Source organism: Myxine glutinosa, chromosome 2 (genome assembly GCF_964187855.1).
Source record: "Myxine glutinosa chromosome 2, kmMyxGlut1.1, whole genome shotgun sequence".
Taxonomy (NCBI): domain Eukaryota; kingdom Metazoa; phylum Chordata; class Myxini; order Myxiniformes; family Myxinidae; genus Myxine; species Myxine glutinosa.
This window is the reverse complement of record NC_136262.1, coordinates 86,905,423-86,928,651: the sequence shown is the minus strand read 5'-3', so window position 1 is coordinate 86,928,651 and position 23,229 is coordinate 86,905,423. Positions and strand designations below refer to the sequence as shown.

The following is a 23,229-nucleotide window of genomic DNA, read 5'->3' as shown; positions in this document are numbered from 1 at the left end:
TATTGGAAAGGGTGTTGGAGAGGAGGATAAGGAAGAAAGTGAAGATCGACGAAATGCAGTTTGGATTTATGCCAAGAAGAGGAACGACAGATGCGCTTTTCATTGTGAGGCAGTTGCAGGAGAAGTACATGGATAAGAGGAAGAAGTTGTTTTTTGGGTTTGTTGATCTGGAGAAAGCATTCGATAGGGTTCCACGCAAAGTATTGACATGGGCATTGAGGAAGTTAGGAGTGGAGGAATGGTTGATCAGAGTAGTGATGGCAATGTACAAAAGAGCACGCACAGCTGTAAGGACGAAGGACGGGAACAGTGGTGAGTTTGAGGTGAAGGTGGGAGTGCATCAGGGGTCGGTACTAAGTCCACTACTATTTGTAGCTGTGATGGAGGTGCTGGCTCAGACCGTAAAGGAGGGTTTACCGTGGGAGTTGTTGTATGCAGATGATCTGGTGTTGATTGCGGAAAGTATGGATGGACTGAAGGAAAAGATGAACAAGTGGAAGGAATGTATGGAGACAAAAGGTCTGAAGGTGAATATCGGAAAGACAAAGGTGATGGCAAGTGGTAAAGCATGTGGTGAGGTGGAAAGAACTGGGAAGTGGCCGTGTGCTGTGTGCAGGAAGGGTGTCGGAGTGAACTCCATTCAATGTACAATGTGTGCTGAGTGGGTTCATCAAAAATGTAGTGGTCTGAGTGGGTCATTAACCAGTGTGGCAGCTACATTCAAATGTAAGGTGTGCACAGAGGGAGCTGCAGATGGAGGAAATGTTGAGTTGGATCTTGGAGACGGCGTGAAGCTGGAAGGTGTGAAAACATTTTGCTACCTCGGAGACATGCTGAATGGAGAAGGTGGATCAGACTCGGCAACGGTTGCTCGAGTGAGATGTGCATGGAAGAAGTTTCGGGAACTGAGTGGCGTGCTGATGAGGAGGAGAGTGTCGCTGAAGCTGAAGGGAAAGGTGTATGCTGCATGTGTGAGAAGTGTTATGATTTATGGGAGCGAGACATGGGTAATGAATGTAGAGCAGCAACGAAGGCTGGAAAGGGTGGAAATGCGAATGGTTCGATGGATGTGCGGAGTATTGTTGAGAGAGAGGAAGACAAATGATGAATTGCGAAAGATGATGGGAATATTGCCTGTGATTGATGCTGTGAAGAGGAACAGGTTGAGATGGTTTGGTCATGTATTGAGGAAGGATGAAAGTGACTGGTTGAGAAGAGTGATGGAAGTTAATGTAGAAGGAAGTAGAGGACGGGGAAGACCGAGAAAGACTTGGCTAAAGATGGTGGAAGAAGAAATGCGGGCAAGGGGGTTGCCACGGGCCACAAGAGAGATGCAGAAAATAGGGCAAAATGGAGAAGATTGTCATGGGGACCGCAAGGCTAACCCCCGCTCTAGCAGGGAACATGGCCTTAAAATGCATGTTGTTGTTGTTGTTGTTATTCCAGTCTTACCACACGAGGGACATTTATTCAGAAACATACATACATATATATATATATGTATGTATGTTTGTATGTATGTATGTATGTACGAATGCCATATATATATATATATATATATATATATATATATATATATATATATATATATATATATATATATATATATATATATATATATATATATATATATATATATATACACTACCCTCCACTCCTCCATTCGTTGATATAACATGTCACTGAAGTTACTCTTATTATAAAGTGTGAGCATCAATGATGTATGGAAGTGAGAATGCCAAGCTTTTATTGGTTTGTCTGAACATATCCAAGTGATATTTAGTATTTACACACATGGAATACTACTCATATATTACAAACAAACTACTGGACTGGACTTTCATTGGAAAAACCAAAACACAAGGCATATGTTCAACTCATGCAATTCTTCAAATTCACAGCAGGCGGAAGCATTCCACAACTTTGCATGAATCTAGCTTCCATAGCATTTTATGTCCACTGAAAGGGGAGTAACCAAACAACTTCAAAATCATCCATCCTTGATCTGTGAAACACTACCCCATTTCAAGACCAATTGAAATGGGGTAGTGTTTCACAGGTAACAGCCAGGCAAGCAGGAAACTGGTTCGGGATGTCACTGTAAATCCAACAATGACTTTGAAAAATCTGAAATGTCTGCAAAATCTACACATCAGTCAACAATATCCCGTTCCCTTCACAAAACTGGCCTCTATGAACAGGTGGCAAGAAAGAAGCCATTACTGAAAAAATACAATCTAAAATCTCATATGGAGTTTGTGGAAAAGCATCTTAGTGATACTGCAGGCAGGTGGAGAAAGGTTTTGTGGTTAAACAAGACAAATTGAACTTTTTGGTCTAAATTCAAAGTATTACGTCTGGGCTCTGGGGTAAACCTAAAGCTGAACATCACCCAATCAACACCATCCCTACTGTTAAGCAAGCATGGTGGTAGCAGCATCATGTTATGGGGCTGCTTTCCATCAGCAGGGACTGGCAAGTTTTCAGGATAGAAGGACAATGGACGGTACAAAGTACAACATATTCCTTGATTAAAACTTGCTTGATTCAGCCATGAATCTGAAACTGAGTTGGTGTTTCACATTTCAGCAGGACAATGATCCGAAGCATAAAGCTAAAGCCACACTGGGGTTGCTGAATAAAAAGAAAAAATGTTCTTGAGTGGCCCAGTCAACGTCCTGACTTGAACCCAATTGAACATTTAAGGTGAGACAAAGATTGCAGTCCATCGACGATCCCCATCAAACTTGGCAGTTTGAGCTTCACGTGAAAGTGAAACTTCACGTGAAAAAGAGCATTTTTCACGTGAAGAATGGGCAAAGATTTCACCATCTCGCTGTGAAAAGCTGGTAGAGACAGACCCAAAAAAGACTAATAGCAGTCATTGGTGCAAAAGGTGCTTCCACCAAGTACTGAATGAAGGGGCTGTTTGAGTTTTAGTTTAAAGTTTGTTTTGTTTGCTAGTCTGCTAGAAAGTTTGTTTTAAGATAGTTCCTTAAAATGGGGGAGGAGGAGGGCTAAGGAGGGGTGGGGGGGGGGGGGGGGTGGCTGAACATAAAAAGTACTATTGTTCCACAATGGTAAAACATATATGCAAAGAAATACCAATAAATAAAAGCTTACCTTCTGTACTCTTGCCTCCTATTCATCTTTTGATCTCAAATCCAAATTTCTTGAGTATATAGCAATAATAACAAATTTGTCTTCACTGTTCCAATACTTATGGAGGGCAGCACATCAGGATTTAGTATTTACCAAAACAAGCAGTCAATCAGTTTGTTAGGTTGGTGTGCATTTCGTATTCGGACTTGTGAGAACACAGTCTACACCAGTTTGCATGTTGTTGCAATTGGCATGTGAACCTTGTGTCAAGTAGCTGGCAGTGCGCTGTTGAGGGCGTGGACTTGAAGTCCATGAACTTCATGAAACTGGTGATTCTAGTGGAGCTAGGTAGTTCCAAAGTCCCAGCAAAGAGCTTTAGCATTTTAACCACGATCTTCAGGACAAATTTAAGCCCCCAAGCTTTGCGATTGGTTACACCTTAATTTAATGTCTCAATGCAAAAAAGTTTTAACATTCATAAAATTAGACCACCCTGTACATTAGAAGCACTGATGCTAAAACAGATAGTCACATCATGCGTGCAGAGAACGAAAGTCTGGAGAAATCAACCATGCTGAGTATGGTTGAGGGAAGACGAGAAAGAGGCAGATCTTGCATGTGTTGTGTGGATGGGGTGCAACCAAGCTGTGTCTGCCATCTAGGGATCTTTAAAGAAATCTGAGCATGAATGTCACCAGAAGTCAGACCTGACATGATGGAACTTGATAACTGTAAATAGCAAAAACGTTTTAACAATGATAAAATTAACACTGTTTACATGCAAAACCACTGTGCCATTTGGCTCATTAAATATGCTTTCACAATCTTCATTTGGCAGTTTCTGGACATTTAAGTTCTGTGCCTATTTGCTGTCCACTGAGCTTCCCTCATTCCTGAAATGAAAACGACAAAGTGACATTTCGTTTTATGGAGGCCAATTTCAGGTGCATAGAAGGAAAATAGACATGCTTCGGTCTTGGTCAGTGAACTCTTACCAAAGCATGATCCACTTTGGAAAGTGATATCATCGATTGCAATGTCTCCGCTCACCGAGGATCCAGAAACACCCTGAAAGACAATCTGGAGACCACAGAGATTGGCAGGTTGAATGGCGTCATTCATTACACAACACATTCAACTCATAATCATTACCACTAGTGAGGTACCCGTGCTATGCACGGGTGGGAGGCCGGAAGCAAACAGAAAATGCAGAAACGGCGAATGCTAAAGCATGAAACCAATAAATTGCACATTACTGTAGCACCTTCAGTCGCACGTCAGACGTGAATAGCAAGTTCGTGAAGGACTTCCATGAAAAACGTACCCGTTCGCAAACAAACGGGTACATTTGTTCCATACTCAGTCAATGGCGAATCTGCATATGGCGATCCGCAAATTCACGTTTAGAAAGTAGAAACCATCACAGCATTCCGTCATTCACTTGAACTCGATATTTCTTTTTTCATTCCAAACAGCATAACTCCAATCACAAATTAATTAACATTAATATAAAAAATAAACTTTTAACAACATTCGTGACATAAACAAATATTTAAATCCTGATGTGAAGTTCCGTACGGTTGGGTGAACACAATTACGAATTCAAAATCGTAATTGTATTCACTCAATTCCAATCATCAATTGATACTTTAACAAAACGATTAATGTTTAACGATTTAACATTTCGAATGAATGATGGTTGTATTTCGATATTATCAACCAGCGCATTGCCGGCATCTGTCCACTTCCAGATTCGCTGCAGGTTCGTAATTCTCATCAAAATCGAAACAGTATTTGTGGAATTTCAACAAAAGCCACATCACCGTTCATATCGGTAAATATTATTCCATTGTGTTTGTAAAAACTGGAAAACTTGGAAAAACAATATAGTCTATTTTACTCCCAGGGGTCCCAGTAATACCCACCCAAAATATCGTTGCGATCGGTTCAGCCGTTTTTGCGGTACCTTCGAACGGACGGACGGACATTTGGTGAATTATAGTAAGATTACTTAATGTAATGAAAATGAAGTAAATGGACAGAATACGACAAGGGGTGAGTTTGAGTAAACAGAGATGTTACTGACCAAATGGCACCTTCTCGGGTTCAAATGTCTTTGTGTATCCTTTGTGCAAGAGAGAGAAGATTATGATGTAGATTGAAGTTGTGGAGAGTAAACTAGTTGCAGGAAGCTGTTATAGTGTTTCAGGACTGAAGGAGAGGAAGATAAGAATATATTTGATCAAACAGGAAGATAAGAATATATAGAGCCTGGTGTTGGCTTGGCGTTTAGAGCACAGGCTTGGGATCCTAAGATGCTGAGTTCGAATCCCGGTCGATTGCTGAGTTAACGCCAAGGGGGTTGACTCAGCCTGTCATCCTTCTGAGGTCGGCAAATTGAGTACCAGCTTGCTTGGATGAATGATCCTGATGTGTACCCCGACTTAGAATAGGTGCACCATATCCCTGCGCATGTCTGAAGAGTTGAGTGTGAATATTGGGTTGAGCCAGGGAAGCTCTCTCAGTCCACTCATGTTTATCATGGTGAAGGAGCTGGAAAGCAGGAGGGTAAACAGTATGGTATTCTGGGAAATGTATGCGGACTATCTCACTGATGTGGCAGAAAGTAAGCAGGAGATGCAGAAGGTACTTGGGGAGTAGGAGGCATTCTTAAAACATGGATTGAGGATGAGTATGGAGAAAATAGAGGTTATGTGGGTTGGGAAGCAGAGAAAGGAAATCAATACAAGATTAGAGGGGAAGGAGATCAGGCAGGGAAATAGGTTTGAGTATATGGGGGGAAAAGTGACCAGGAATTGTAGTTTGGAGACAGAGGCTTGGAGGAGGATACATGTGGGTGCGAATGTATGGAGGAGGGTGGAGGGAATGATGGAAGACAGAAACATATCATGGAAATTGAAAGGGAAAGTTTTGGTGTCATGTGTAATGCCGGCCTACGTTTACTGTCTGCAGACAGTGGCAATGACAGACAATAACAGCGGTTCTCTAGGTCAGCAAGAGCAACTGGGTCAAGAGGATTAGAGAGAGTGAAGAGGGTGGATAGAGGAAAATGGACGAACTGAGGGAGGAGATTGATGTGCAAATGAGCTTGACAGGGAGATTGGTGACGGCTGAAGTGGGTGCGGATGGTGGAAGAAATAATGGCAAAGGAAGCGGTTCGGTCTGAGGAAGCAAGGTAGAAAGAAAAGAGGTAGACTGCAGCTGAGATGGGAAGATTGTGGGAGGAGGGATATCAATAAGGTGGGAGCAGTTGGAGAGTGCAGAGAGTTGGCTGAGGACAGAGGGAAGTGGAGGAGTATCACGTTTCAGGCAGGGCAGAAGTTTGGTACCATTCGGCCTCACCCCTTATATAGGGAACAGAGAAAGAAGTACTGTGAGAAGTGACGTCAACAACTGTTTTGAGATATCTTGTTGACAGAAAAACAGACAAACAGTAGTGAAAACAACCTCCACCCACCTTTGATGGCAAAGGTAAAGAAGGAATGCAAGGAAGTTAGAAAACGAAGGGCAGTAAAAGCAAAAGGGAGAGAAGAAAGGCCAGCAAAGTTAAATGTTTCACAGCTCCTGCATATCATTAGCATATTGGGTAGATTGATCGACATAAAGGGATGGCAAGAAACTGAGAAAGACAGGAAGTGTGGAGGACATTTCAAATGTAGCTGATGGATATGGTAGTGGAGATACAATTAGTGTCGTCATTTGCTTGTCATTTGATACATATATAACCTCCAGTAATGCCCATCCTAATCTCCTCTCGGCCATTTTAAAACATTTGGTCAGAAATACCTGATATTCCCAGAAAACAGTGAATTATACCTGCGCTATACAAAGACAGACACACACAAATTACCTGGTGCTCTGTAGAGCTTTGGTATTCCATACAGCACTTGGTCCAGGCATTGTGCACAGAGCCCCTGCGCTGCCACAGTAGGGCGTCACGTCGACCCGGTGAGCGCAAAAGCACGCTCAGGTGGCCTACAGTCCAACCAAACATGTGGAAGAAGAATATAATGCGCCGGATGCCCTTAAAAGGATGGAGCTTTGGAGACAGCAAGCTGGCAGAAGTGCCCTCAGGCATGTGACTTGCTTCGATGTGTGCATAGTACCCTGTCCGGGAGGAGGTGCAGAGCTGATGAGCAGTCAATGACATCACAAGACAATATTGATATGGAAGGTTAATAATAGTTGTGTGTGAGATGGTTATATTACCATGGCCTGTGGTGTGATCATTATGTGGTCCAGTGAGTAGTGTGGGTGTCTGCCCACTGCGACGGATCCACTTGAAAGCATGATGGACATCAAGCCGGTATTTGCAGAATCCGTCCTCAAAGTCACAGTTGGCGATGCCTTGACTACCTGACCACACAATCACAAGCTAGAACACCATGTCGCAGTTGAACACATTCCAGCTGTGTATGCATTATACAGATGTTGTCATTTTCTGCCAATTATGGGAGAAGTCCTATTGCAATAGTATGAAGCTATAATGCAGTTAAAAGATTCTGGGTTTGGTCATTTCTCATTTTCTCTTTTAGATCTGCAAGTGATTTTGTTGTATAAATATATCTGGACTGGACTGGAAATATATTTAGAATTATTTTTTGAATTTTGAGTTTAGTCTTGTGATGAGGCAGTTGCCTCCTCCAAATCCTAGTGGCGTCTGGTCAAATCTGTTTCTGGTGTCTGTTCCCCCTCCATCCCCTCCCTTACCTCAAATGGCTACACAGCTGACTCCGCATGTGAAAAAGCCGAATGCCTAAAATCTGTGTTTGCCTCAAAATATTGTGTCCCAAACCCATCTCTCTCTGTACCCACCTTACCCAGTCGAACCCAGCTGCTACTGGACTCTGTGTCCTTCTCTCCTGATGAGGAGGAGAAGTTTTTGTCAAACCTCAAATCTGATTCAACAACTGGACCAAACGGCATCAGCCCAACGGGTCCTAAAATCCTGCTCTGCCGCTCTATCACACCCTCTCTCTGTTCTCTTCACCCTCTCTTTTGCTCAAGGTCATCTGCCGTCTGCTTGGAAATCAGCCAACATTACCGCTTTACACAAAAAATGTGCAAAAACAGATCCTTGCAACTACAGATCAATAAGCCTGCTCCCAATCATCAGCAAGGTCATGGAATCCATCATCGCTTCTGATATTAAATCCTCACTCTTTTCCAATGGCTTGATCCCGGATCAATTTGGATTCAGACCAGGTCACTCTACTCTGGACATGCTGCTTCTGCTGTCTCAACAATGGATGGAGGTCCTCAACACCAAACAGGAAATCAGAGCTGTCTCCCTTGACATATCTCGTGCCTTCGATACAGTCTGGCACCCAGCCCTGCTCACAAAACCAAACTCTCCTCTTCTCGTATCCATGCAAATCTCCACGCAAGGCTCATGGACTTCCTCTCCTGTCATAGTCAACATGTGGCCCTAAATGAATTCTCTCATCTCTGCTTCCTGTCCAGGCTGGAGTTCCTCAAGGCAGTGTTCTGGGCCCTGTGCTTTTTGTGGTGTTCATTAATGATCTCTCAAACTCTCTGGAAAATCCTCTCTGTCTCTTTGCTGATGACTCCACTCTCTTCCACTCTATATCTCATCCCTCAGATTGGCAGGCAGCAACCTCTTCACTCTCTGCATACCTGGACAAAATCACAAACTCGTCAAACAAGTGGAACATGTCCTTCAATCCTGACAAATCTCACACTCTCAGTATGTCTCTCTGGAAAGACTGTCTGGAAAACCCTCCCATCTACTTTCTCAACAATCCTCTCGAAGTTCTGTCACTCAAGCTTTTGGGTCTCACTATCTGCCATGACATTTCTTGGGAAAACCACATTTCCAAGCTGGCCTCCAAAGCCACTCGCCGACTGGGCATCCTCCATCGTGCAAAGTCCTTCCATGCCACACCTGAGCTTCTCAACACATACAAAGTTTTTATCCACAGCTTGATGGAATACTGCTCTCCCCTCTGGGCTGGTGCTCCTGCCTCACACCTAGCTCGGCTTCACGCTGTTGAAACCAAAGTTTTCAGAATCATTGGAATCTCCCACGGTGAAGCTAACTCCGAGGGCCTTTCACTTACTCACCGCAGGCAGATTGGTGGTCTTTCTGTCTTCGACTGACTCCTATCCGGCCTAGCTCCCCCAGCTCTATCTGTGCTCTGTCACCCAAATATTCCTACAGGTCGCACAGGATCTGCCAGCAACCCTCTTCTGGTGAAAGCACCAAAATCAAGACTCTCTGCTCACCTTCACTTTCATTCCTCTTTACTCCCGCCTCTGGAACAAACTCCCTCACTCTCTTCAATCCCACTCCTCCCTCCAGGTCTTTAAAACAGCTGTTCACCACCATCTCTTGTCTTCCCCCATCCAAAACCTTGATCTTTTCTACCCCCATTAATTCACCCCAGATCCACTTTTTTGAAATACCAACTTCTTTCCTGGAAGTCCTAGCAGTGTCCATGTGTTTTATACCTCTCACCCCCCCCCACCCCCCGCCATTCCCATCCCTCCTCCCCCCTAGCCCTCTCCCTCCCACATATCTCCCGTGTCCCTGTATACCGTGCTGCACAGGCTAGCTGGTATGGATGTGCTGCACGAGCAAACTAACTCAGCCTAAGGTCTATACGTACCCTTTTGTTGCAAGAGACGTAACGCCGATGCTTTCGATATTTAATGGTCATTTTAACAATCGGTTTGTTTGTTTCACACAATGAAAAACGTGAAGGCAGAGCATGGCGAATGTGATATACGACAGGTTCGACAATGTGTTTGGCCTGAACGAAATTGGAATCAAAATGGCGGTGTGTGGAGAGTCAGCTGCCCTACTGCCGTTATGACATCAGACATAATCACATCACCCTGTCATGTGACCAGATCCTCAGCTCTGATTGGTATACGTTTGAGGGGACATACATACATACAGACGGACAAACACTGTTCTGGACGGCTTTTCCCTATGGGCTATGCCGTAAAAAGATTCATTAATTCTCCATTGAATAGTCATTGCATCAAAAAATTGTTACACCAGAATTGCCCTCATAGTCTTGAAAATCTCGACACAAAATTAAATACAGCATAAAAACAAGGCACACATACACAAAAAGGAGGTGGATACTTTGAGACCTGGGAGGGCTCCGTTCCACCTTCTAAAACCTGCATATACATGGAAATAACAAACAACCACACCCAACACACACACACACACACACACACACACACACACACACACACACACACACACACACACACACACACACACACACACACACACACACACACACTTCACAATAACCCCGCTTTCACTTTTTTTTTTTTTCCTCCAACTACACAAACTACAGAAAAAACATGCCGCACGCATGCACACCACAGACACGCACACACGCACACACACACACACACACACACACACACACACACACACACACACACACACACACACACACACACACACACGTTTAATAATTTGACAAGTTTAATAATTCCACGTTAGAGAAGATGGCGTTTTAGCTTAAAAAAAAAAACACCATGCCCCTACCTCATGACATATGTTCAGAAGATATACCTTTGATGGTTGAGTCAATACAATTGCCAGCTGTAGCTGTGATGTCATCCAGAGCTGCGATGCCACAGTACAGGAGGCCATGGCATTTGTAAACAAATATAATCTGAAATTCAGCAAGAAATAGTCAACATATTGTCACGTGCAAGTGGTCGGTGAACCCTCGCTCACCAGCCCTGTGCACATGGGGCATGGACACAGATAATATTGCGGTGATTGGCTGAATTCAAATCCACGCACAGGACATGGAAGCCTGTTTTTATCCAATGGCTGCCGACTGCACTAGTTAGCCTGATGGCTGCAAACAGCTCAATAAAAAGAAAACTGTGACAATATTGTTACGGATCTCGGACGTCGGCGCTCCCCTTATCAAGGGGGGGGGGGGGGGGGTTAATCCCCTTGTCTTTTTATCTGGCCGACCCGTGTCCTGGGGGTTATGACGTCCTTCCCGGCGCGGCGTTAGATAGGGTTTGTTAGGCCGAGGGGTTCACTACTACCTAAGTACTAACGCCGGCCGGAAACGAGGGAATAACTCCCGCTCGAACCACGGATACGATGGAAAATGCCGAGCGGATAGCAATCCGCGATCCGAGCTATTAACAAAGTGACTAAACCCGATTCTGAGCGGTTCCTAATCGTGCCACGTTTACCCAATGATAGAAAGGACGGATGCGATCGGATGGAGAGGAAACCAGAAGGTAGGAAGAACAAAGATGGGTGTATTAACAAATGTACAGAAGAAGAGGAAACAAAAGGGATGTACAAGAGGAAGAGGAAGCAAACAGGGAAGTCTTAAAACAGTCTTATTCTAATACCCCAGACAAACATACACACTCACACGGGGATTGTAGTTGGTAGGGTGGAAGGTCCAGGTAGAGGGTCCGGCGATGGGGTCCAGGCTCCAGTCCCGCGGGCGAAACCCGGCAGGCAGCTCCGCGCGTAGTTGGACACGAGCGGACAGTTTATATAACGGGGGAAGCTGGTGTCCTTCGTACGTAATATTTGCACGTTCGTGCTACACGCCCCCTCCCCAAAGTCCTCTTAATCAGCGCCAGCGAGTGAGCCCTTAACAAGCGCTGCCATATCTCTCCAACAAGCGCGCCTCCGACAAGACCTCCAAGTTCTTTGAAAATGCGCTCTCTCCCACCCGAGTCCTTTCGCAAAGGTGCTCTCCGTATCAGTCCTGCGAAAGGGCTTTGCGTTCGCGCTTATATAACGCGCCACGCGATCACTCCGCGCTCCACAAAGCCACGCCTGCCAGCGATGTTACCTCAGCCCTGGTTGGCTGGTGAGGGCTTACCGGCCACGCCTTTGATGACTGGATGACGTGGCCACACCTTCTGCTTGCCGTTCCGCCCCCTTTCTCGGGCCTAACCGCATGGCTTATGGCGGCGTTTGAGCGAGCTTCAGCTCAAGGCAGCGAATGCTGCTAACAAAGGCGCGTAACAAATTGAGAGAGACATAAGGCACCGACTGTAGGGGCGCGTAATGGCATCGCTTGGAGAGAGAGAGGTTGGCAAAAATGGACGGAATGGGCCTACTCTTATTTGATCGACGCAACGCAGATTCAACTATTGGAAACACGGCCTTATCTAAAACACATACTAATGAAATAACTGAGTTCCTATGGTGGCCTACGTGTTGCTTGTGGACTAACTAGGGGTGGTACCTTTAACCTTTAATGTCATATTTACAAGTGTGGGTTCTAAAACCGCAACAATATAACAAAAGTGTCACAGCAATAAGTATTAATTCAGCCGAGGCCGAGCGAAGCAAAGTCGAGTCCATTTATTCCTGATATGTGAAACACCTTGCAAACCATGCCTACAGAAATCAGACTTTTTGGAATGCCAGTCGCATTTTCCATCCACTCATCATGCAACATTGTTGAACCATTCTCCATGGGTAGGTGCTCTTTTGTTGAAAGTTTCATGTCAATCACTAAAGTGGTTGCTGTGTGGGCAAGCTGATATAAATGTGCTGTGTGGGCAAGCTGGTGTAACATGCTGCGCAGGCTAGCTGGTATGGATGTGCTGTGCGGACAAGCTGGTATGGATGTGCTGTGCGGGCTAGCTGGTATGGATGTGCTGCGCAGGCTAGCTGGTAAGGATGTGCTGCGCAGGCTAGCTGGTATGGATGTGCTGTGCGGGCAAGCTGGTGTAGACGTGCTGTGTGGGCTAGCTGGTATGGATGTGCTGTGTGGGCAAGCTATGGATGTGCTGTGTGGGCAAGCTGGTGTGGATGTGCTGCTGCGGGCAAGCTGGTGTAGACGTGCTGCGCAGGCTAGCTGGTATGGATGTGCTGTGCAAGCTAGCTGGTATGGATGTGCTGCGCAGGCTAGCTGGTATGGATGTGCTGCGCAGGCGAGCTGGTATGGATGTGCTGCGCAGGCGAGCTGGTATGGATGTGCTGCACAGGCTAGCTGGTATGGATGTGCTGCGCAGGCTAGCTGGTATGGATGTGCTGCGCAGGCTAGCTGGTATGGATGTGCTGCGCAGGCCAGCTGGTATGGATGTGCTGCACAGGCAAGCTGGTATGGATGTGCTGTGGGCAAGCTTGTGTAGACGTGCTGCACAGGCTAGCTGGTATGGATGTGCTGTGCGAGCTAGCTGGTATGGATGTGCTGTGCAGGCGAGAAGGTATGGATGTGCTGTGTGGGCTAGCTGGTATGGATGTGCTGCACAGGCAAGCTGGTATGGATGTGCTGTGCGGGCAAGCTGGTGTAGACGTGCTGCACAGGCAAGCTGGTATGGATGTGCTTTGTGGGCAAACTGGTGTCAACATGTGGTGCAGGCTCGCTGTAGTAAGGGAAACATATGAAAATCTGTTAACTAAATTGTTACCAAAAAATTTCTTCACCAATATGTTTGTAAAGGTGTGTAATAACATGTGTTAAAATGTTGAAGGTCAACTCCCGTGGGAAACCCAGAAAAAAAGCTGTTGAATTCGGGTACCGAAAAATTATTTTCGAGAATTTTTTTTTTTTTTAAATCGGCCCTTAAGTAACTTATGAGGGTCAAATAAGGGTTTTTCATGATTCTGAGTTGATTGTTAACATTTATATTTCACCACAGACACTCCGTTGTGGAAAAATAATTTCTAAATATATCTCATTTTCTACTTTGCAGGACATGGAGTCTAGCAATATGGATGAAGACGTTACTCCACCTGTGCTCAATTGTTTCATCTGTGCACGCTCGGATACACCAGCTGAAACGCTCATACAGGCAACTCCAAAGGGATACTCAACTTTATTGAAACAAGCAGAAACTGTCGAAAATGTTACTGTTGTGGAACGTATGAAGGAGGCTCAAAAGGAAGGAAAACTGAGGTACCACAAGAAGTGTAAAAATGATCTGTACAACAACTTTGTTGCAACCACCAAGAAGTCAGCTCAAGCATCAAAGGCAGAGAAAGAGTCATCAAAGTTGAAGAGAAGACGCACTACTTGTGAGTTCAGTTCATCAACTGGCTGCAGTTCTAGAAGATCACAGTCAGTTGACCTCCTGTATAAGGATGTATGCATTCTTTGCAACCAACCAGCCCAGCTCTACAAAAATAATCCAGCACAAGCTAGAAAGAAATACAGAGTGCCAGATAATTTGACTGCAGATACACTGAAGGCAAGCTTGCTGAAGACAGCACGGAGTCGCGGGGATGACTGGGGCACTGAAGTCACTGGACGCCTGGAAGGGATCAACGACTTGGTAGCAGAAGAAACACTGTACCATTTGCGATGCAAACTTATGTTTGCGAGAGGTGACAGTTTGTCCAAGACTGATGAGGAAGGAAAAAGGAAGAGAAGACAGAGGAGTATTGATGAGGAGCGAGAGGCAGTTTTTATTGAATTCTGTGAATGGTTAGACTCAGAATTAGAGCATGGGGTAATGAACATGGACCAAGTCCATGAAAAGCTGCAGGAGTTTGATCAGTCACCAGAGAAGAGCCTTTCTTATTCAAAGCATTGGCTAAAGATAAAACTTCTAGAGAAATACGAAGACACCTTGTATTTCACAACACAGGAAAGAAGGGCAGATGTACTCTGTCTCAAAGATGGCACCGACAATATTCTGCGAGTGCATCATGCTAATCTTGACCATGGAGATGAGAAGACTCAGATCATAAAGACGGCACTCAAGTTCATATCCAATGATATTGCCTTGATTGATTTAGGTCCAAAGTCATACCCCACCACACACAGTATGACTGACATCGATAGTCAGCTGACACTTGTTCCTGCAAGCCTTCAGATGTTCTTGAGACCGATTGTCAAGACAGACGAAAGAGTTGCCGTTTGGGGGCAGAATTTTATTAAGGCCTGTCGACCTCGGTCTGGAGTATTGCCACACCAAATGGGGCTTGCCATACAACTTGATCATAGATTTGGGTCAAAATGGATGCTCAACAAGTTCCACCGGCTGGGATACACCGAGTCTTACACGGAGACACAAAACTACAAATACTGCTTCCTTAATAGTAGGAGTGGAGATGATGTTCCAGATACTTCTGGCACTCTTGACACCATTGTGGAGGAAACCGATGAACAGATCAATGATGAGGTTGCGGTTGATGCTGCGCTTGAGGATCAATCAGTGATGACAGCCAAAGTGCCAGCCAGTGAAAGTGAATTGTCAAGTAATGATCAGGTGGTCTTTATGGAGGTTGGGGAAACAAACAATGCAGTCACTCAGTTTGTTGGAGACAATATAGATTTAAACATCGTCTGTATTCACGGAAACACTCCCTTTCACTCAATGGGTTGGATCGAAGTCACCTCTCCGGCACCACCTTTGCCAGATCCACAGACAACAGCAGCTTTCCCCCGGGTGAAGTTGAAGGCACTCGACAAAGCTAAGATCCTGAGAGGAACTGAAGTAAAGATTATTCCATTTACGAACAGGAAACAGATAGGAACGAACGCGATCATGTTTCTCCCCCTCGCTGAGCTTTCCTCCTCCCTGGCTCATGATCAGCCACTCCTCACTCCAGGTGACACACTCTGGGCAGCGGGGTGGGTGATCAAAGCCAACGATCCTGAGTTCCCACACTCCAACTGGAATGGCTGGATGAAGAGAATCCATGCTAATGATGCAAAGCAGAGCACACAGATCGAGTTCCTCCCAGTTATTGAAGGAGACCCTAATGACCTCAACACCACCACTTCACCACTTCAACACTCTGAAATTCGGTACAACATGTTCTCAAGGAAGGCAGCGGCAGGAGTGATCAAACCAGAGACTCTACCTCCAACAGAGGGTGCAGCTGCACAACATTCACTCCGTGCCTACCTGCAGACCCGGGACTGGATCCTTCTACAGAGCATGTCTCTGAACCCCAGTGACTATGGATGGACAATAGGTGTGCATGGGTATGAGCCAGTTCCAACACTGGACCCCACGGCTCCTGTGGAGCTATTGCAGTTCACGAGCTGTAATTGTCATGGAGATTGCAGCAACCGGCGATGCAGCTGCAAGAAGAATGGGGTCACGTGCATCTCGGCCTGTGGAGTCTGTAATGGCATTACATGCAGAAACTGCAGTCATGATGTTGTTGAGTCTGAAGAAGACATAGACAATGACTGTTGAAACTTCTGACATTGTGAATGAGAAATAACTCTTGAGTATTATATATGTATGTGAAATAAAAGCTACTTTGTGTGTAAATGTAAAAGTGAAAATATAAATGTTAACAATCAACTCAGAATCATGAAAAACCCTTATTTGACCCCTCATAAGTTACTTAAGGGCCGATTTAAAAAAAAAAAAATTCTCGAAAATAATTTTTCGGTACCTGAATTCAACAGCTTTTTTCTGGGTTTCCCACGGGAGTTGAACTTCAACATTTTAACACATGTTATTACACACCTTTACAAACATATTGGTGAAGAAATTTTTTGGTAACAATTTAGTTAACAGATTTGTGAAATATCTCATAAAATGCCCTTACTACTGGTATGGATGTGCTGTGCGGGCTAGCTGGTATGGATGTGCTGCGCAGGCTAGCTGGTATGGATGTGCTGTGCGGGCTAGCTGGTATGGATGTGCTGCACAGGCAAGCTGGTATGGATGTGCTGTGCGGGCAAGCTGGTGTAGACATGCTGCGCAGGCTAGCTGGTATGGATGTGCTGCGCAGGCTAGCTGGTATGGATGTGCTGCACAGGCTAGCTGGTATGGATATGCTGTGCAGGCTAGCTGGTATGGATGTGCTGTGCGGGCAAGCTGGTATGGATGTGCTGCGTGGGCTAGCTGGTATGGATGTGCTGCGCGGGAAAGCTGGTATGGATGTGCTGCGTGGGCAAGCTGGTATGGATGTGCTGTGGGGGCAAGCTGGTATGGATGTGCTGCAGGAACGTCACTCAGGTGACTCTCCAGCCCTCGTTGGCAAATCTTATCGAACAAACTCATCTTTTCGCTCTTCAACACATTCTGTCTTGGTGCATTCAACTCTACCTTCAGGTCTCTCAACGCCCTCTGTGTCTACGAACTTCTTCCTCGCAATCTCCGCTCCTGCCACGCTGGACACGCTGGACTCCTGCCACGATGCGAGTCTAAATATTTTTAAAATGGCCACATGCACAATGCTTCAAATCCCTGTCCTGCCATTGTGGAGCCTACAGCACAAAAACTTATTGTTGTGACTTCCATTACAGTTGTACGGTACACAACTGAGGGTGCCCCCACCGTTTCCGTTTTACCCAATTCTGTTCTATTTTTCACTAATACAGCAGAAAGAAGTGTATAATTTATGAGTGACATTGTGAAAAGAGTATATAGTGGAAGATGAGTTTTACAGAATATGATGGTTTGAAGATCCAATTCGGGAGGAAAAAAATGCAACAAAATCTCATGCTGTAGTACAAGATGATATCACACAGTATTGAGTTTAACAGAGGAGAGGTGCAACTACAGTACCTGGTGTGTGTGCTCAGAGTGCAGGTTGAGTTCTGCTCGCAGCCAACTGTTGAGTCTCGGTTTGGTCCAAGACCAGACCATATTGGGCCGCTCATTATTAGATTCCTTTTGCAGAAGGTACAAAGCTGTATGACCAGACCATGTGCTAGAGAGTACATAGTAAAAACGAAGGCAATACTCGAGTCTTGCTGGTAATTGTGGGGATGTAAGATGTGCAACCAATTGCTTGTTTACACCAATTTGCAGGTGTGCCTGCAGGAAGTGACCTGGAAACACAATAAAGACACAGTAATGCAAGGAGATATCGTCTACATTGGAGTTAAGTAAGTGTTCAACAGTACAGTACAGAGCTAGCACACTTAAATATGAACTCTGTCCAGCCCGGGTTTGATGGTCAACCCAAGTATAAACTCCATTCCACCTACTAAAACCTGCATATGGAGATGACAACCAACGACGCGCGTGCGCACACACACTTCTCCTTTCACCAATAGATGCAAAAACGAGTATAAATTATCTTGTGGCTTCAGAACCAAAGCAACAAATACATACTTATAATGGCACTCACAACTTACTCAACTCCTACCACCCTCTGCAGATGAAAGCCTTGGCGTTGGATAGAAGTTCAGGTGTGTCAAGGAAGGAATTTGTATGAGAGGATGCCCTGTCGGCACAAATTGGAAAACAAACGTGCCATTTAAAAGTACTTTGTCTCTAAATTATTCATGACTGCACGTGCGCAGAGATGAGTGAGATATTTTTTCTGTCGTCTGCCTCCCTTGCAGTCAAACAAAATTGAAAATTATTTCAAACAGGAACCTAACTGTTTTTAAGGATGTCATAAAGGACACATACAACAGGTACGAAGAACTAATGTAACGTGTTAGATAGGGTGGTGGAATAAACACTCGGTAAAACGGCGGTAAATATCCACAATTAAATTTACACGACTTTTCCAATCCAATCTTCATTTTATTTAAATTTAATTATATACTTGAACACAGAACACAAATCGACTTCTTTGCACTTTCAAAACCCTCCTGTTTCACAGTACTTGAAGCCTGCTGTAGGCTTTACAGCGAAGCTGGATGTCTTAAGATTGCAGGGTCTTGAGTTTGAGCCCCAGTCGTACTGTTAAATAGCACCATTTGGGTAGACTCAACCTGTCATCCTTCCGAGGTCGGCAAAAGTAAAGTATATACGGGGGTGATGTGTTCTATGAATTCTCTAGTTGTTACAACCCTGTACAATATTAATATATTTACTTTTCACATTTATATTTAAATTTCGTAAATAAGAAATTGCTATTATTTCCTATTGGATTTTATATTCTTACCTTTTCCTGTTGTGTGATCGCCCCTCGGTATGCTGTTTGGTGCCACAGACACACGCTGCCACCTGTCTTGACTATCGTCTTGCACGAAATGGCAAAATCCATCCTCAAAGTCACAGCTTGCCAAAGATTTGACGAAGTCTGTGGATACAATGTGGATGCAAAGACAGTCCATGCATGTCGTAAATGTAAAAATGACTTCTTTTATGGTCCCTTTTTTCATTGGTTATGACAAAGAGCTACACACAAGAAGATACTATTGAGAGGATAAAGAAGATATCATAATCATCAACACAATAGGTGTGTGGCATCTGGATCAAGCCACAAACCTCCAACCTGCTTTATCCTGAAACTCTGAGGATTAGTGACTGGAAATGTCTATGGAAAATGGAGGGTGAAGGGGCACATGGAGGTGGAGTGGCTTATTGTTTGCATCCTAATATCAGCATATAGTTAAGACTATGGGGTTTGGAACATTTGTGAGGTGTATCACATCTATTTTTTTGGTTGGTCCTAGCCATTTATTGGCAAAAAGAAGGCTGAGCGTATAAGCCATATCCACTTTCGAGCCATATCCACAAATCCTATTGATGAACCCTGTTAACGTTTGATCTAAGGCAGAAGAAGATCTGACATGAATGTATGTAATTCCGACCATGGGTAGAAGAGCAAAGGAACCTGCATTCTTCAGGTGGATGAGTAGCATTTATACCAATGGTTAAAGAGCTCAGGAGGGTTCTTGTCCGATGATGTTCACGAGCCGTTACTAAAGTCTAATTTGTTTGCACTGGGAGGTTGCGAATGTACGTATCATATCTCAAAAAGTTACGGATGGAATCAGAACTTGGTGGACAGGTTGGGTGTGACAAAGTTGAATTGCTTAGATTTTGGTAAAGATCCGGATACGATGATTTTTTAAGTGATTCTTTACTATTGAGAGATAAGATAGGGCCAAAAACGATATAATAGCACGATATCTCAAACAGTTACGGATGGATTCAGATAAAACTTGGTGGATGAATTGGGTAGGTGACCAGAACAAGCTGATTAGGATTTTGGTTCAGGTCCGGATGCAGATTCAGCCTATCAGTGGAATACAAAACGTAAACTGTTCAACCGAGCAGAGGTATTGCTGATAATGAATTGGAGAGGCCTAATATCCACATTGCTACCCAAAGTGAAACACAGCTACATGGTAATGCACATATAAGAAAGCAGAAATGTGCTTTACATTAGAGTGAAAAAGGTGAAAGTGACAGAAGAGAGTATGGAGTTGGTTGGCTTTGCCATAAAAAAGAACATCATTGTATCACGTGTGGAGCTACCTGTAGTTATATCATGCCAACTATCATCAATGTTGACATTACAAATGTGGCTTCAGGGATTAGTTTCACTTTGTATCACAAAAACCTTCCAAGGTAAATAGCAGAGTGAAGTATCTTAAGTTACAATATCTTAACCCAACTGGTTCACAGGAAGTATTGAGACTTAAAAATATCAGTTATAGAACATAAACGCAATGTTCAAAATAAATAAATAATTAAAGCTCTCATCCATATTTTATGTTTTTTTGTTGTCATGTGAGAAAAATGGTTGTTTGAAACAGGATCTAAGAGATGTGGTCTACTTTCTTTCCCTTATTCTTCTTCACCACTCACCATAACCTCCACTTTATTAATGTCAACATGCAAACCTTTCTTAATACTATGCAATACTAGTGTCGGGCCATCTCCTGATTCTGTCAAGGTCTGCTGATGGAAGAGGCCGCTGTTTGCCTGTCTGAATGATAAGAAATGATGTGGCAGAGGGTGGCTTTCCATCCCGTATCAATTTGACGTACTTTCTACAAGAGTGGAAAATGATAGAAATTTTTATTAAAAAAATTAAATTTCTGTTGGAGTGCTGCTCCGGAGAGGTTGTATGTCATCATGCACTTTGTTGAACATTTCTCCAGCATTTTTATAGCATCATGAAACCACTGTCCACCCTGCTTCCTGAAAAACCTCTCGAAAGCATCAATGACCTTATCAGAGTCAATTTATTTCCCCTAGGCACAGATTTCAGTCTGGGGAAGAGGTGGAAATCTGAGGGAACTCGATCAAGTGAATTATTGGGATGTTGAAGAATTCAGAAACCACAATCCCTTGCAGCATCAACTGCAACTTCTGTGGATGTGCAGGTGCATTGCCCTGGAGAAGCTGCGCAACTCTGGTGATCTCCCTTCAGGGTTTTTTTCACAATTTCTACAATCAATTTCAAATTGATGCAATTCTCCATTCTTTATACTGTTGTGGAAACACTTATGGGGGTTAAAGATGTTTAATATAGCATTTTTTATTTTTTTTAGTGAATGTTTAGCATAAGCATTACGTAATTAAATGCAATATTAGATACGAGTGACTGTTATATCCATATAGACATAGTCTTGTGTGCATCTAAAACCGCCATCTCTTTTAACCCTATTTAGTGATGTTTTTTTAACCCCTTGGAATCAGTCTTTTATGTTCTTCTAAAGCACTGAGGGGAAGAGGAGGAGAAACGCCACCGAGGAGAAAGCTGCGTCAGTGTCCAGGGCTGCCGAAGGAGATCCACGCACCCACTCCGCCAGCCTCGCCTCTCCTCCTCTTCCTCCTCACAGGCAGACCACAGAAGCTTCAAGGATGCGCCAGACCTGTCACTTGCTTCAGTTCCAGCTGTGTCACAGCTCGGGTATTTCCTGTCTTGTCTGCCTCTTAACTGTGTCCATCTCCTGTGGTGAGCTTGATCAGGCCCTAACGCATAAGATATTTAATGAATCCTGTTTGTTTGTTTGGTACTGTGGGAATGCATGATTAGTAGTGGGTAAGGGGATTGTTTATTTTTTACATACTCGTTATATGTTCTTATTGCTTATTGTACATTCCCACCCCGTGACCATTAACATTTCCTTATTAAATCCACTTGGTCTCGGGTGAATTCTGGTAGTCATGGTTTTCCTAGGGTGATTACGAAAGACCACAGTGGGCTAATTGGCTGTGGTGAGTCAATACCACACACGCGGATCGCAGCACATGCCAGGCTCACTCAGGCTCGCTTGCATATGATGTGCGGCACCTCATTGGCATGATGTTCGGTGGATTAGGACTTCCAATTCACACAGTATCGTGGCTTTTAGACACGTCATATGGTGAGGAAGACTCTGAAGTGAGTAATGTTGATATGACGCGTCGACTCGTATGGGTAGAAGCAACTGGAGCAGCGATCAACGACCATCACATAGACTTTGTTCTTTGCAAGTAACAAGGGATAAATAAATAAGCAATGCTTCACATATCGACATCCAGTAAATTGGGTAACATTAACGTGTATAATATTGACCATTAATAGGCCTACCTTTCTGAAATATAGATGACCAAGATAACACCTTACTGGTCTCAGGAAACCGATGCCATAACCTTGCTGGTAGTGACAGCTGTGTTGGGTGCAGAGAACCTGTGGTTTTCCACTGGTTACTTTGCTCTTTAGATTGGGGATAAATAGTGGTGTACCCGACACACGTACCCGACACACACACACGTACCCGACACACACACACGTACCCGACACACACACACACACACACACACACACACACACACACACACACACACACACACACACACACCTGTTCTCGAATATAGATGGAATAAATAGATGGGATTGCCTGAGATGGTATCTTAACTTTGTCCTAACCAGCAGCATACCTTATATCTTATCTCTTATCCACCAGCCTGGTTACATCATAGAGTTTGACTAACCATTGATCTCCCTTCACCTGATTGGTTGTTCTGACTGCAAGATGATCTCTCAAAAGACACATCATCAAATGCGATGAACCCCTTCAGAGTGCTGGATAAGGTTCCTTCAAAGATGATCTGAAAAACATTGTTGAAAAATGCAGTTTTACTTTGTGTATTCCAGCATACTGATAAGAAAAATAACAACAAATAAAATCATTAATCTTCCTGAATCAAATGTTTCTCTATTAATTATCCTCTTTGACACCTCAGAAATTGCTTCTCTCTGCTCTTGCTGTGATGCATAAATGTACCTACAAGGAATAGAAAAAGTATATTTTTCAGGCACAAGCCGTTAGAGATTACCGAGTGAGTAATTCAAAGTAAGCATGCGAAGCGATTCCAAGCTCACATAAAAGCAGCAAAAATGCTGAATTGCACTTTCAAAGAATTGGACAATCAAACAAACAAAGCTTGCGGGTTGATCATTAAAATTATAGGAGGGCATTAAAGCCATGATATGATTTAGCCTGGAACCAGCCATTATCG

At 44.0% G+C, this 23,229-nt stretch overlaps 1 protein-coding gene across 1 annotated transcript in view; it reads right to left on the bottom strand.

Moving 5' to 3' along the window:
• Positions 1-1,722: 1,722 nt before the first annotated feature.
• Positions 1,723-23,229, bottom strand: part of LOC144890785 (thyroid hormone-induced protein B-like) — a 45,344-nt gene continuing 23,837 nt past the window's right edge. The window contains exons 2-9 of the mRNA XM_078772611.1: positions 22,719-22,818; positions 18,929-19,066; positions 17,593-17,858; positions 10,685-10,787; positions 7,333-7,479; positions 6,974-7,230; positions 4,098-4,182; positions 1,723-3,995 (exon numbers count right to left, since the gene is read on the bottom strand). Of these exons, the coding sequence (XP_078628737.1) occupies positions 3,952-3,995; positions 4,098-4,182; positions 6,974-7,230; positions 7,333-7,479; positions 10,685-10,787; positions 17,593-17,858; positions 18,929-19,066; positions 22,719-22,818 (1,140 nt within the window). The 3' untranslated portion in view covers positions 1,723-3,951. The remainder of the gene's footprint in view (positions 3,996-4,097; positions 4,183-6,973; positions 7,231-7,332; positions 7,480-10,684; positions 10,788-17,592; positions 17,859-18,928; positions 19,067-22,718; positions 22,819-23,229) is intronic.